General features: G+C 45.6%; 1 protein-coding gene across 1 annotated transcript in view; it reads left to right on the top strand.

Annotated features, from left to right (window-relative positions):
* The window catches only part of KIF7 (kinesin family member 7), a 216,779-nt gene that overhangs the window by 179,614 nt on the left and 24,131 nt on the right, over positions 1 to 13,034 (top strand). Inside the window, exons 12-16 of the mRNA XM_063925793.1 lie at positions 2,387 to 2,584; positions 2,881 to 3,006; positions 3,272 to 3,448; positions 4,391 to 4,606; positions 5,449 to 5,655. Coding sequence (XP_063781863.1) covers positions 2,387 to 2,584; positions 2,881 to 3,006; positions 3,272 to 3,448; positions 4,391 to 4,606; positions 5,449 to 5,655 — 924 coding nt within the window. The remainder of the gene's footprint in view (positions 1 to 2,386; positions 2,585 to 2,880; positions 3,007 to 3,271; positions 3,449 to 4,390; positions 4,607 to 5,448; positions 5,656 to 13,034) is intronic.

The raw sequence follows: 13,034 nt of genomic DNA, 5'->3' as shown, positions 1-13,034 counted from the left end.
AAGGCCTGTTCAAGTACAATGCCACCACGTGGCGTACATAAATCATCAAAGCGGCACTGGAAACTGCATGGCAATGCTGGAAGTATAAAGAATCCTCTGTTGGGCGGAACGCCATCTGCCATCAATATCGGCAGTGTTCATCCCCGGGGTCCTCAACTGGGAAGCGGATTTCCTCAGTCGTCAGGACGTTCACGCCGGAGAGTGGAGTCTTCATCCGGAGTCTTTCAACTCCTAGTGGACAAGTGGGGCATACCAGATGTAGACTTGATGGCGTCTCGAAACAATCACAAGGTTCCGGTCTTCGGATCAAGGACAAGGGATCCTCAAGCAACATTCGTGGACGCACCGGCAATTCCATGGAACTTTCGGCTGCCCTACGTGTTCCCTCCAGTGTCACTCCTGCCCAGGGTTCTACGGAAGTTCCAGCAAAAAAGAGGAATACTACTTCTAGTCGCTCCAGCGTGGCTCAAACAGCATTAGTTCTCAGACCTGCAGGGTCTATTGATAGAGCGTCCTCTTCTACTTCCTCAATGCCCAGACCTCCTCGATCAGGGCCCTTGTGTCTATCCGATCCTGGCCAGACTGGCTTTGACGGCGTGGCTCTTGAAGCTTCACTCCTGAGGGCCAAGGGATTCTCCGAGGCGGTTACTCAAACTATGCTGAAGGCCCGCAAACTGGCATCTGCGCAGATTTATTACAAGGTCTGGAACTCTTACTTCACATGGTGTGCTGCTAAGAATTATGATGTCTATTCGCTCAGTACTTCTAGGCTTTTGGCTTTTCTGCAACAAGGCCTAGATTTAGGCCTTCGTCTGGCCTCCCTGAAGGTTCATATATCTGCCTTGTCGGTGTGGTTTCAGAGAAAAATTACGTTTATTCCTGACGTTTATACTTTCACTCAGGGCGTTTTACGGATTAATCCTCCCTATGTCCCTCCTGTGGCTCCATGGAATTTGTCTGTTGTCTTAAATGCCCTACAAGAGTCTCCATTTGAACCTCTTGAGTCTGTGCATCTTAAATGTCTTACACTGAAGGTCGTATTTTTACTGTCTATTGCCTCTGCTAGGAGGGTGTTGGACTTAAGCGCCTTGTCCTGTCGTCCACCCTTTTTGATTTTTGACCGTGATCGCCCTGGTTATCTACCTAAGGTGGTATCATCTTTTCATCTTAACCAAGAGATTGTGGTTCCGTCCTTTATCTCTTCTGGTTTGTCCTCCAAAGAGCGGCCTTTGGATGTGGTACAGGCTCTCCGTATTTACGTAGAGAGGACTGCCTCCATCAGGAGGTCAGATACCCTTTTTGTACTTTTTGGTTTTCACAAACGTGACTGGCCTGCGAATAAGCAAACCTTAGCCAGACGGATTAGATTGGTGATTGCACAAGCTTATGCGCAGACTGGTTTGCCTGCTCCTGCTGCTGTCAAGGCCCATTCTACTCTGTCTATTGGACCTTCTTGGGCGGCTCGCCATGGCGCGTCCGCTGAACAATTGTGCAAGGCGGCTACGTGGTCCTCAGTGAACACGTTCATCAGCTTCTATGCCTTTGATACTTCCGCCTCCCAGGATGCTTCCTTTTGGAGGGCGGGTTCTTGTACCAGCTACAGTGCGTCCCCTCTCATGAGGAACTGCTTTAGAACATCCCCGATGTTATTCCCTGTGGAATACCAGTGTACTCTGCTGCAGAAAAAGAGATTTATGGTAGACTTACCTTAGTTAAATCTCTTTCTGCGAGGTACACTGGATTCCACAGAGCGCTCACCCTGACGCACTTAACTTTTTTGAGTTTGTATGACATTAGCCGCTAGTCCCCTCTCCTGTCGTGAGAATGTGGTTCTATGTGACTAATATCTACCGTCTCTTTTGCCTGCTACTGCATTGGACTGGTTAACGAAACTGAACTGCAATGCATCCTGCGAACAGTCAAAGCTTTAGCCTGTTGGTGCCTTGGATCAAGATCCAACTCTACACCCCGATATCATTCCCTGTGGATCCAATGTACCTCGCAGAAAGATATAACTATGGCAAGTCTACCCTAAATCTCCTTTTATTGCAGGGATGAGCTTATGTAGGTGGATTTCTGTCAAATTTTGGTTTACAATGTAGAGGATAGTTTGGTAACATTGACCCTTGACCCTGAGAGGCCATTGCCATCAATGAGGCTGAGACATCCAGCGAACAAAGGCTACACAACATGTTTCGGTTTAGAAGTTTCACTTCTAGTATAAGATCATGAATGGAACAGGGATTCAACATTTTTCAGAACCTAGATGTGATAGGTAATGTTTTTCACTTGCTCCATACGTTGTATACATTTTACTTCCCTGGGAGTTATTACATAGTTTGTGTGTATATATTGTGAGTAATATATTTTTTTTTTATTTGTACAGGTTCTAAAAGAAAAGAAACAAGCCACAGAAAAGTTGGCCTCACTCCCCATCCAGAGTGAGAGGCGTGTTCAGGAACTTGAGAAGAACATCTTGCAGATGAAACAGCAGCAAGCTCAGCTACAGAGGAAGCTAAAAGATGAGACGGATCAGAAACGGCGACTGGAGAGTGAGATGCAGAAAAGGAGACACAGAGTGAAGGTAACTGTGCCAATATGTGCTGCTTCTAATGGAATTCTTAGTGGTCCAGTCAAAACATATGTTGCTAAAACTGTTCAGAAAATCTCTCCTTAATCTGTTTAACATTATACTACAGACAGCTACAATGCAAAAATAATTTACTTGTTGCCATTAGTCACTACAAAGAGCAAAGTATTTTCTCTAAGAATTCAGTTGCCTTATTGTGGTTTTAAGTGTTAATTGGTCGTAGAAGGGCCCAGTAGGATGTTAGGAAGGCTAAGTACTATTAACAAAATATTTCCTGCCTTTGCCTTTAGGAGCTGGAGTTGAAGCATGAACAGCAACAAAAGATATTGCGGATCAAAACGGAAGAAATTGCAGCTTTTCAAAGGAAGAGGAGGAGCGGGAGCAATGGATCACTTATCAGTCTGGAGCAGCAACAGGTAGGCTGGATGGATTTCATGCTGCCTCCTAATATAGAGCGTTCTTGATCCAAAGGGGTGTGTGATTGTTCAGTCATCTCCAATTAAACTAGTTTACTGTTATCTATGTATCAGTCTTTAATATTTTCTTGCTGGTAGTAAATAAAGCAGCTTGTTTATTAGCTGTAATATTTTTACTGTCATGAAATTAGTTGAACATTCACCGTGTTTAACTTTAGAATCACCAAAGGCCAGCATAAAATCTCTCTATACTCTTTGTTGGTAGAAAATTGAAGAGCAGAAGAAATGGTTGGACAGCGAGATTGATAAGGTTCTGGAGCAGCGCCGTGCTTTGGATGAGTTAGAAGAGGAGCTCAAGAAAAGAGAAGGTATATTGGTTAAAAAGGAAGCACTTCTACAGGAGAAAAATGATTTGGAGGTTAAAAGGCTTCGATCTAGCCAGGTAAGACTCGCTTAAATTATTATAAAATTTGACTTCTGTAGAGCAATCAATTTCCATCACACTTTGCTATTGGCAATAAAACAATAATAAAAGACTGGGCAATAACAGACAAAGAGGTAAGAGTGCCTTGTTTACAAGCTTACAATCTATTGGGAGTTTCACACGAGGATGCATGCTACATGCTGCATATTGGTCCGGCCAGATTGCAGAGGTTCTTGGTGGGCTTTATGATCTATTCCATAGGTTCTCAAATTTGTTCTTCAGGACCCCAAACAGTCAAGTTTTTCCAGGTAACCCAGCAGGTGTACAGGTGTAATTATTACTTACTGACACATTTTAAAAAGTCCTCAAATGGAGCTAATTATTTCACTTGTGATTCTGTGAGGAGACCTGCAAAACATGCACTGGACCAAGTTTGAGAACATGTGATCTAGTCAAACAGCAATTTTGGGCCTGGGGTCACTGGGTTGTGTGAGCGTAGAAAGAGAACATACAGAAAGTTTTATATGTGGACTGTGTAGATTGAAGGTAATTAGTAGAATTGCTTATGGAAGGTATGTGGGTGGTTCTAGAATGTGTTATACTTGCCTGATGAGCAGAGTTTACAGGGAATGTTTGAAGGTTAAAATAAAATCTTACTGTGCATGGGAGGGCATGCCATAGGGTGGATGCAATCTGATAAAAGTCCTGTAACTGTGAATGGGAGCAGGTAGTAGGCGTGGATGAGAGATGCAGATATTGCAAAGAGAGGAGGCGTTAAGCTTGGAGATATTAGAGATAAGAGAAGAGGTGTGGTTGATAGCCGGATGCGTAAGTAGCTGTATCCCCATATGGCATGCTCAAGAAAACCATGTATTTAGGTCTATAGGACTTTGACAGAAAGAGAATGTTACTCTTTTCACTGGTATATACATTTGATAAGTTCTGTTCTTCAATTTGTAGGCTCTTAGTAATGATATTGTCAGGGTTTCGAGTCGTATTGAAGACTTGGAAAAAGAGTTGTCGGAGAAGAATGGTCAGCTTCGCCAGGGAAGCGCCTGTGACCAGCAGCGTATACGGGATGAAATTAATAATCTGAGACAAGAGAAAGACCTGTTGTTAAAGCAGAGGGTGGACATAGACGACAAGCTGCGGCAAGGAAACCTTCTTTCTGCGGAGGTAACACCGTTTGGATTCTGTGCGTCCTACCAAACAACAGTGTAAGACAGACACCCTCCAACACGCCGCTTGATTATACAAAACATAAACCATGAAGTTTTATTATTTTACAGATAATACTGTAACATAGAATGATTATTTGGAACAATATGGAACTTGCATTGGAAAGCAATTAAATAATGATCTGGGTTTCCTTTTAAAAGTATTGTCGCAAGGCATATCCTCTCTGACGGCCTTACCCAAACACTGACCCAGTGTCTCTAGTTACCATAAGAACACTATGATTCAATGTGCATGTACAAAGTTACAGTACGTGGCAGATTTTCATTGTTAGGTGCCAGGCATATGCTGTTCTATTTACGGATTAACATACAAAGATTCAATTGATAGAAACTTGTTTGTTGTTTTATGGATTATACTGCATTTTCCTTCCAAGAGGTGGTTATTGCTTGTTATGCTTGCTTCTATCACCACAAGCTTGTGGGTTCCAAGTCTGCAAGCACCTTTCCCCAGGTATCATTTATGGCTTCCTCCTTGCAGATAGGTGGATCAGACCTCCTTAGGAGATTGTTGTGTATACTTGACCTATTGGCCACATTTCTATGAATTCTAGGATTTTGGTGGAAAGACGTTGCATATCCAATATACTGTACACACCTGTAGCTTACTGCTTTCTTTACCCCTACCGATGTAGCTGTAACTAGAAATCTGAATGAGACTGACATTTTTATACTAGCAACATCTATATTTAAGCAATGGAATGGAACAAAAGTTTTTTAGACCTTGAGTTTTCATTCCATTCTAAAGAAACTAATGGCTGACTCTCTCTATATCTTTTTCAGGAAGAGCGGATTCTGTTTCAGCTGGATGAGGCTATTGAGGCTCTGGATGCTGCAATTGAGTACAAGAACGAGTCGATCACTCGCAGGCAACGGGTACTGCGTGCCTCAGCCAGCCTGCTCTCCCAGTGTGAAATGAACCTCATGGCAAAGCTGAGTTATCTGTCCTCCTCTGAAACCCGGGCGCTCCTATGTAAATATTTTGACAAGGTAAATGTTCTCCCTGCTGAAAGCCAAGATCTGCTACATTCCATAGTGTGTTTGGTGACTGTAGATGCACACTGTGTGATGGTTCTCTCTGCTGGGCTGGACTTTGCAGCTTTTCAGGCTGTAGTGGAAACACTTGTGAGGGTAAAACCCTACAGCAGAGGCCACGTGCCTGGAGTGCCCATCAGTGCTCACTGTTGGTGTATCGCCTTGCCTCTCAGATTAGCTATTTGCTGAAAAGTCTCCCGTAGTAATACAGTCTTAAAAGTTCAACTAATCCATGTGTAAATGGTATTTTTGTCTCATTTCTCATTCATCCACTAGGGGACACTGGAGATCTTAGACACAATGTAAAAAATGTATGCACAGCTGGCTCCTCCCCCTTCACACTCCCCAATCCCTCCAGTTTGAAAAATTGTGCTGGAGGTAGCAGCACAGGAAAAAAGCTCCTGCTCCTTAAGATTTGTAATTTAAAAGTGAACTGGCAGAAATTTCTAAGGAAATGGCGGAATCCCGCAAGCAACATTTAGAATGGGATGTAGGTTTTTCCAAAACTATGGAGAAATTCCTAATTAGAGTTACTCCATCCACACAGGTAGATAAGACTGTGCTGGGAGGAATAACACGTTCAACCCTATGGGGTATATTCAATGAGAGTCGGATCCATTCCAACATGCAGTTGTCGGAATGGGTCCGACAACCCCTATTCAATGGACGGCCAAATCCGATTTTCGGATTTGGCCGTACAGAGGGTCCTGCCCTGCCGCTGCTATCAGCGGATGCGCTGACAGCAGCGTCCAGGAGTGCAGATGGCAGCGGCCGTGAGCGGGACGGCGGCGGGGGAAAGCTGGGCAGAGTTCGGTAGCCGAAGCTGGCTGCGGGGGGACTTGTCTGGGGCGGCGGGTGGAGGCGTTGCAGGGAAAGAGGTGCCTGCGGGCCATGGGGGGAACAGAGATCGGCAGCCGGCGGGGGGAGCTGGCTGCCGCAGACATGTCCCCCCGCCGGCCGCCGATCTCTGCTCCCTCCGTTGCCCACAGCACCGCTTGTCTCCTCACCTCAATCTGACTTATTTTCAAGTCGGATTGATTTTGTCGGAAAGGGGGCCAGGCTATCCACGTGTTTTCCGACAAGTCGGGAATTCCCAACTTGACAGGAAAAATCATCCCCTATTGAATAGGTCAGAACCCCTTCCGACCTATTTCTGTCGGAAGCTGCAGTCTTTCCGACAAGACTGCAGCTTCCAACAGTTATTGAATACAGCCCTATATAGTGATAGTTCACGCCACAACCCACAATTGATTTATGAGTAGAAACACTTACAGGTTTACTTGAAGGAAATTAAGGTATGGAGAAACTCCTCTTTGTTCATACGATTCCACAATATTACATGTAAAAGACAAAAAAACACATAATAGTGCAGACCATCATATATAAAATGAATTTTCTCTAGCATCCATAAGGGATATTGGGGACAGAATTAGTACGATGGGGTTTAGACGAGTCCAAAGGAGCCAGTGCACTTTAAATTTCTTCAACTGTGTGTACTGGCACCTCCCCTCGATGCCCCCTCCCACAGGCAGTTATAGGTAAAACAGTGCCTGAAGGAGAGAGGAAATACTTGAGAGAAGGAAACTTTACAACAAGAAGTGTGGTGAGATTTACACACCAGCACACCATAACATAACCTGGCCAGCAACCTCAGGAAAGGATGCACACTCTGCAGCTCCAGAGTTTTTCTTCAATTTCATTTAAACTTTTGCTTGTTGCGGTGTGCTGTTTGGGCAACAGCAGTCGGGGGGTGGGGGGGATACAGTCATCGGCCTCATGAGGGCTGTTTGTTCAGCGGGGCACTGCGCCTTAGCTGCCGCAGCCTGCTGCACACCCCTAACAGAGCATGAAGGTGATCACCGTGGTGAGTACAAACCGCCCCCCCCCCCCCCGGTTCATTGTGCGGCAGACGCGTCGGTGAGGCGTACGGGTCCCTCCTGGGAGGGACCCGTGGGTGCCCCTGCGTGAGACTTGCGGGAGGTGTGTTGTACCAAGCATTTGTGAGGCTACACAGCCTTTGGAGACATAGCTGGTGTCCTCTCTTCTGTGTCCCCTCTCACAACACAGACTGAATACACTACAAGCCTGCCCTATTGCATGTATGTGTATTGTTTCTGTATTTCATTATGGTGAAACAGAAGTCATGCAATGTGTGTAATGCCAGAGTCTCCCCTATTTCGTCTGGCTCCATATCATGTGAGCAGTGTAGTCATTCATCACAAAATACTGATGATAACATGGGGGAGAGTCCAGAGCCTTCCTGGCTGGGGGCTATAAAAACCATGATATCGGATATGTCATCTCAGCCCACTGCCAAAGCCAATAAAACACAAGAACTGCAACAAGCAGTGGCTAACCTAACTGCTAAGGCTGATGCCTCCCATCCCCCGCTGTCTACTACAGGTGCACAAAAACATGCTATGCCTGCAATCCTATCAGATTCTGATGATGATGTACAGGTGGATGGGGATGATGGGGATTCCACCCCTACACAAGGTATTGAACCCCTCATATTGGCTATATGGGATGTATTAAAGCTTCCCCTGGAGGATGCTACTAATCAGCAGTCATTTTTCCTCCCACAAGACAAACTGACAGTCACTTTTCCTGTTTCCAAAGAATTTATTTAAATGAGCCAGGAAGAATCCAGATAAAAAATATCAGGTGTCCAAAAGGTTTTTAAATACCTTCCCAATTGCCCCTGAAGGCAGGAAATTCTGAGAAGAATCTCCAGCAGTAGACGTCTCAGTCTCTCTCCTTTCTAAAAGGCGGTGCTCCCTGCTTCGGGATCTTTTACGGTTAAGGACCAGGGGGATAAGAAAATAGAGACCACTCTAAAATCTATCTACACTGCTGCAGGTGTATCTCAAAGACCAGTCATTGCTGGATGACACATGCCATTCATACATGGGCTACTCAGATTCAAGAAGGTCTTTCGGGTGATATGACCTTGGTTACTACTGTAACTTTACTAAAACACATTCAGGACACGGCAAGAGTCCTCTGTGACTCCCTTAAAGAGATTGGCAATATAAATTTTAGAACCACTGCTATGGCTGTGTCTGCACGCAGAGCCATATGGTTGCGTCAATGGATTGCAGATGCTGATTCCAAACGTAGTGTGGAATCTCTTCCCTTCACAGGTGCATGGCTCTTCGGAGGCGAGTTGGACGTATGGATCTCCAAAGCTACTGCTGGGAAATTCACGTTTCTCCCTTCAGGGGCTCCGTCTGCTAGGCGTACCTACCCGGGACCGTCTACTCTGTCCTTTCGGCCCTCCAGATTTCGATCTAGGGCCCAGGGTGCCTCCAATGCAGCTAGAGGCTCCAAAGGTAAGCCTAAGAAACCGGCCGTTGCTAGCTCTCAGGAACAGAGCACCAGTTCAGCTTCCACAGAGTCTTCGGCATGATGGTGCCCATCCACCCCAAGGGGATCTTGTGGTGGGAGCTCGTTTACGTCACTACAGCCACATCTGGGACTGTTCCTGCGAAGATCCCTGGGTAAGGGACCTTATCTCTCAGGGTTACAAGCTGGAGTTCGACGGTGCTCTTCCCCAACGATTTATCAAATCAGGCTTGCCAGTTTTGTGAAATATGCGTGTTACGCTACTACTGGTCATCGACAAGTTGGTCCAGTCCCAGGTCATTGTTCCAGTACCCCTGCTACAGCAAGGACAGAATAACTACTCCAGTCTGTTTGTAGTACCAAAACCAGACGGGTCTGTGAGACCCATTTTGAATCTGAAGTCCTTGAATCCTTACCTGAAGGTTTTCAAATTCAAGATGGAATCTTTGAGAGCGGTGATCGCAGGTTTGGACCAACAGAAATTCCTAGTGTCCTTGAATATCAAGGATGCCTACCTACATATCCCGATTTGGCCTCCTCATAAGGCCTATCTACGGTTCGCCCTACTGAGCGATCACTACCAGTTTCAGGCGAAGGTGATGGCGGAAATGATGTTACAGCTCAGAGTCCAGGGGGTCAACATTGTCCCTTGCCTGGACGATCTCCAGATAAAAGCAAGTTCCAGGGAGCTTCTACTGCTCCAAATAGATCGCACTATCCAACTTCTGTCTCACCATGGGTGGATACTCAATCAACAGAAGTCTCAACTGGAACCGTCTCAAAGGCTCCTGTTTCTGGGTATGATACTGGATATTGTAGCTCAGAGAGTGTTCCTCCCAGAGGACAATGTGAGAACACTTCAAGAGATGGTTCACATGGTTCTCCGACCTGCTCCAGTTTCCATTCATCTTTGCATAAAATTGTTGGGAAAAATGGTGGCCATGTACGAGGCGATACAGTTCGTCAGGTTCCATGCAAGACCCTTCCAATTGGACATCCTGAACAAGTGGTCCGGTTCACATTTTCAGATGCACTGAATGATTCAGCTTTCACCTCAGGCCAGGATGTCACTCCTGTTGTGGTTGCAGTCTTCCAACCTGCTGGAAGGTCGACATTTTGGGATTCAGGATTGGATTCTCCTAACGACGGATGCGAGCCTGGGAGGATGGGGAGCTGTCACCCAGGGGGCGCAGTTCCAGGGCAGGTGGTCTGACCAAGAAGCCCTACTTCCGATCAACATTCTGGAATGTCGGGCTATCTCCAATGCTCTGATTCAGGCCTCCCCTCTACTCACGGCTCCATGAGTAAGCTACGGGCGAAATGCGCATTGGAGTAAAGCGCTGGCAGTCCTGTACACTTCCGCTCATACAGTGAAATGCACGTTATGTTAATAGTTTATATTGCCTACATAATGGTTACATATTAACTATACAACAGTGTTCCTATCGTGGAGTGTGTTTTCTAATCCCTAATTGCCTGCATCGTGAGGAGGTTACTAACACAGGCAGCCTTGTGTAGATCACGATTGTTTAACTTAATGTACAGTGCAGTGGCTAATAGATCATGTCTGATTCCGTACGCAGCTCTGACTCACTAATTAACGGCCGCATTTAACTATCAGAACGGCCAGCAGTACTAAGAAGAAGAATATACACCCATCCTGGTAACCATTGGGAATCAATTTAACCCTTTATGCCTTTAAAATAGGGATTTACCACTAAATCTGTGAATGGTGTCTAGATTCAGACTGGTTACATTAGTAGCACACAGAAGGAAGGAGTAAATAATTAGATTGCCTCAAGATCGCTACAATACTACTTCTGGTCATTTAACTAATTCAGCGGTCAGCAGTGCTATAGATGATGCTGCATATCTATTAAGGCAGCCACGGAAAATGATCCTTACCCTGTATGCTTATTAGACAGGGAAACATTATCACAACTGAGGTACACACTTAATCTTGGACTCAGAGAACTTTTAGTGCACAGAGCAAGACGTCACTTAGTACATTAATAGAATATCGTCACAGTGTTTACAGTTTATCATCTGATGATAAGTGAGTGGGACTAAATATAATGGAATGTACCCCTTGAATTGTCCATTGTTATATTTGGGGAATAAACTACCAACGATAGGAGACCGTCTGAATACTACTTAGACCGAGTCCCACATCTAAGATCAGTAATAGATCATCTTATATTTATTAAAAGATGTACTGGTAGAACACGAGAATAGTGATCTGTATCATTTTTAGGGGATCACACTCCATTACTACTGGTGGTGCAAGACACTATAAGACCACCACTAGACACAGTGAATAGATTTATATTCAGATCCATTATTGATGAATAGTGGAAGTTACTGCAGGCAGTCCAGAGCCTGATTTTAATATTTTCTTTCTTTACTATTTCTATTTTGAATATTTCGCTTTTTAATTTAGTTAGGTGGGGATTGCTTTTTTATTTATACAAAATTAATAAAAGTTACGTTTTAGTGACGACTTTCTAGCGTTTGACTCAGTGCACCTCTAGACTACCTTTCTTTTCTTGGTTGGTGCAGTATATGTGTTATAGGTAGCTGGTAGCACCCCCCCTCTCTTAGAGATACTTATATTTGAGGTTGATACATTAGAGGGGGTTTGAGTCATATGGGACCTGTGCGGAGACATGTATTCCTAATTACATTGATTCAGCTTTCACCTCAGGCCAGGATGTCACTCCTGTTGTGGTTGCAGTCTTCCAACCTGCTGGAAGGTCGACATTTTGGGATTCAGGATTGGATTCTCCTAACGACGGATGCGAGCCTGGGAGGATGGGGAGCTGTCACCCAGGGGGCGCAGTTCCAGGGCAGGTGGTCTGACCAAGAAGCCCTACTTCCGATCAACATTCTGGAACTTCGGGCTATCTCCAATGCTCTGATTCAGGCCTCCCCTCTACTCAGGGATCAGGCAATCCAGGTTCAGTCGGACAACGCCACGGCAGTGGCACACATCAATTGACAGGGAGGGACAAAAAGCAGGGCCTGCATGCGCGAAGTGTCAAAAATATTTCTCTGGGCGGAAAGAAATGCAAGAGCACTGTCCGCAATTTTCATTCCAGGAGTGGACAGCTGGGAAGCGGACTTCCTGAGTCGCCACGACCTCCACCCGGGGGAGTGGGGATTGCATCCTCAGGTGTTTCAACAGATTGTCGACAGGTGGGGCTACCTGCAGATCGACATGATGGCGTCTCGCCTCAACAAGAAGCTTCGCTGGATGCCCTGATGTTGCCTTGGCCTTACCGGCTGGTCTATTTCCTCCGATTCCATTGATCCCAAGGGTTCTCCAGCGGATCAGACATCACAGAGTACAAACAATCCTGATTGCGCCGGATTGGCCTTGAAGGGCGCAGTACTCAGCTCTTCTGGACATGTCCGTAGAAGACCCTTGGCCTCTGCTGCTAAGAAAGGATCTTCTTCAGTAAGGACCGTTCGTCTACCCGGACTTACGGTGGCTTTGTTTGACGGCATGGAAGATGAGCGGAACATCCTAGTTCACAAAGGACTTTACAAAAAGGTCATTGCCACTATGGTGCAAGCCAGGAAATCTGTGACATCAAAACACTATCATCATATCTGGAGGAGACATGTCTCTTGGTGCGAGGAGCGCACATATCCGCCTGTGGAGTTAATCTTAGGACATTTCCTTCATTTCTTGCAGACTGGTGTGGATGAAGCCTTACGTCTGAGTTCCGTTAAGGTCCAGATTTCAGCTCTCTCAATTTTCTTTCAGAAGAAATTGGCTGTGTTGCCAGAAGTTCAGACCTTCTTACAAGGGGTACTCCACATACAACCTCCCTTTGTGCCGCTTTCGGCACCCTGGGCTTTGGATGTAGTGTTGAAATTTCTACACTCCTCCTGGTTTGAGCCTCTGATGACGGTAGAAGACAAATACTTCCCATGGAAGACAGTGATGTTATTGGCCCTAGCTTCTGCTAGATGCGTCTCAGAAT

This window comes from Pseudophryne corroboree, chromosome 6 (assembly GCF_028390025.1).
Source record: "Pseudophryne corroboree isolate aPseCor3 chromosome 6, aPseCor3.hap2, whole genome shotgun sequence".
NCBI classification, from domain to species: Eukaryota; Metazoa; Chordata; class Amphibia; order Anura; family Myobatrachidae; genus Pseudophryne; species Pseudophryne corroboree.
Note: the sequence above shows the minus strand (reverse complement) of the source record. Positions and strands in the feature narration are given on the sequence as shown.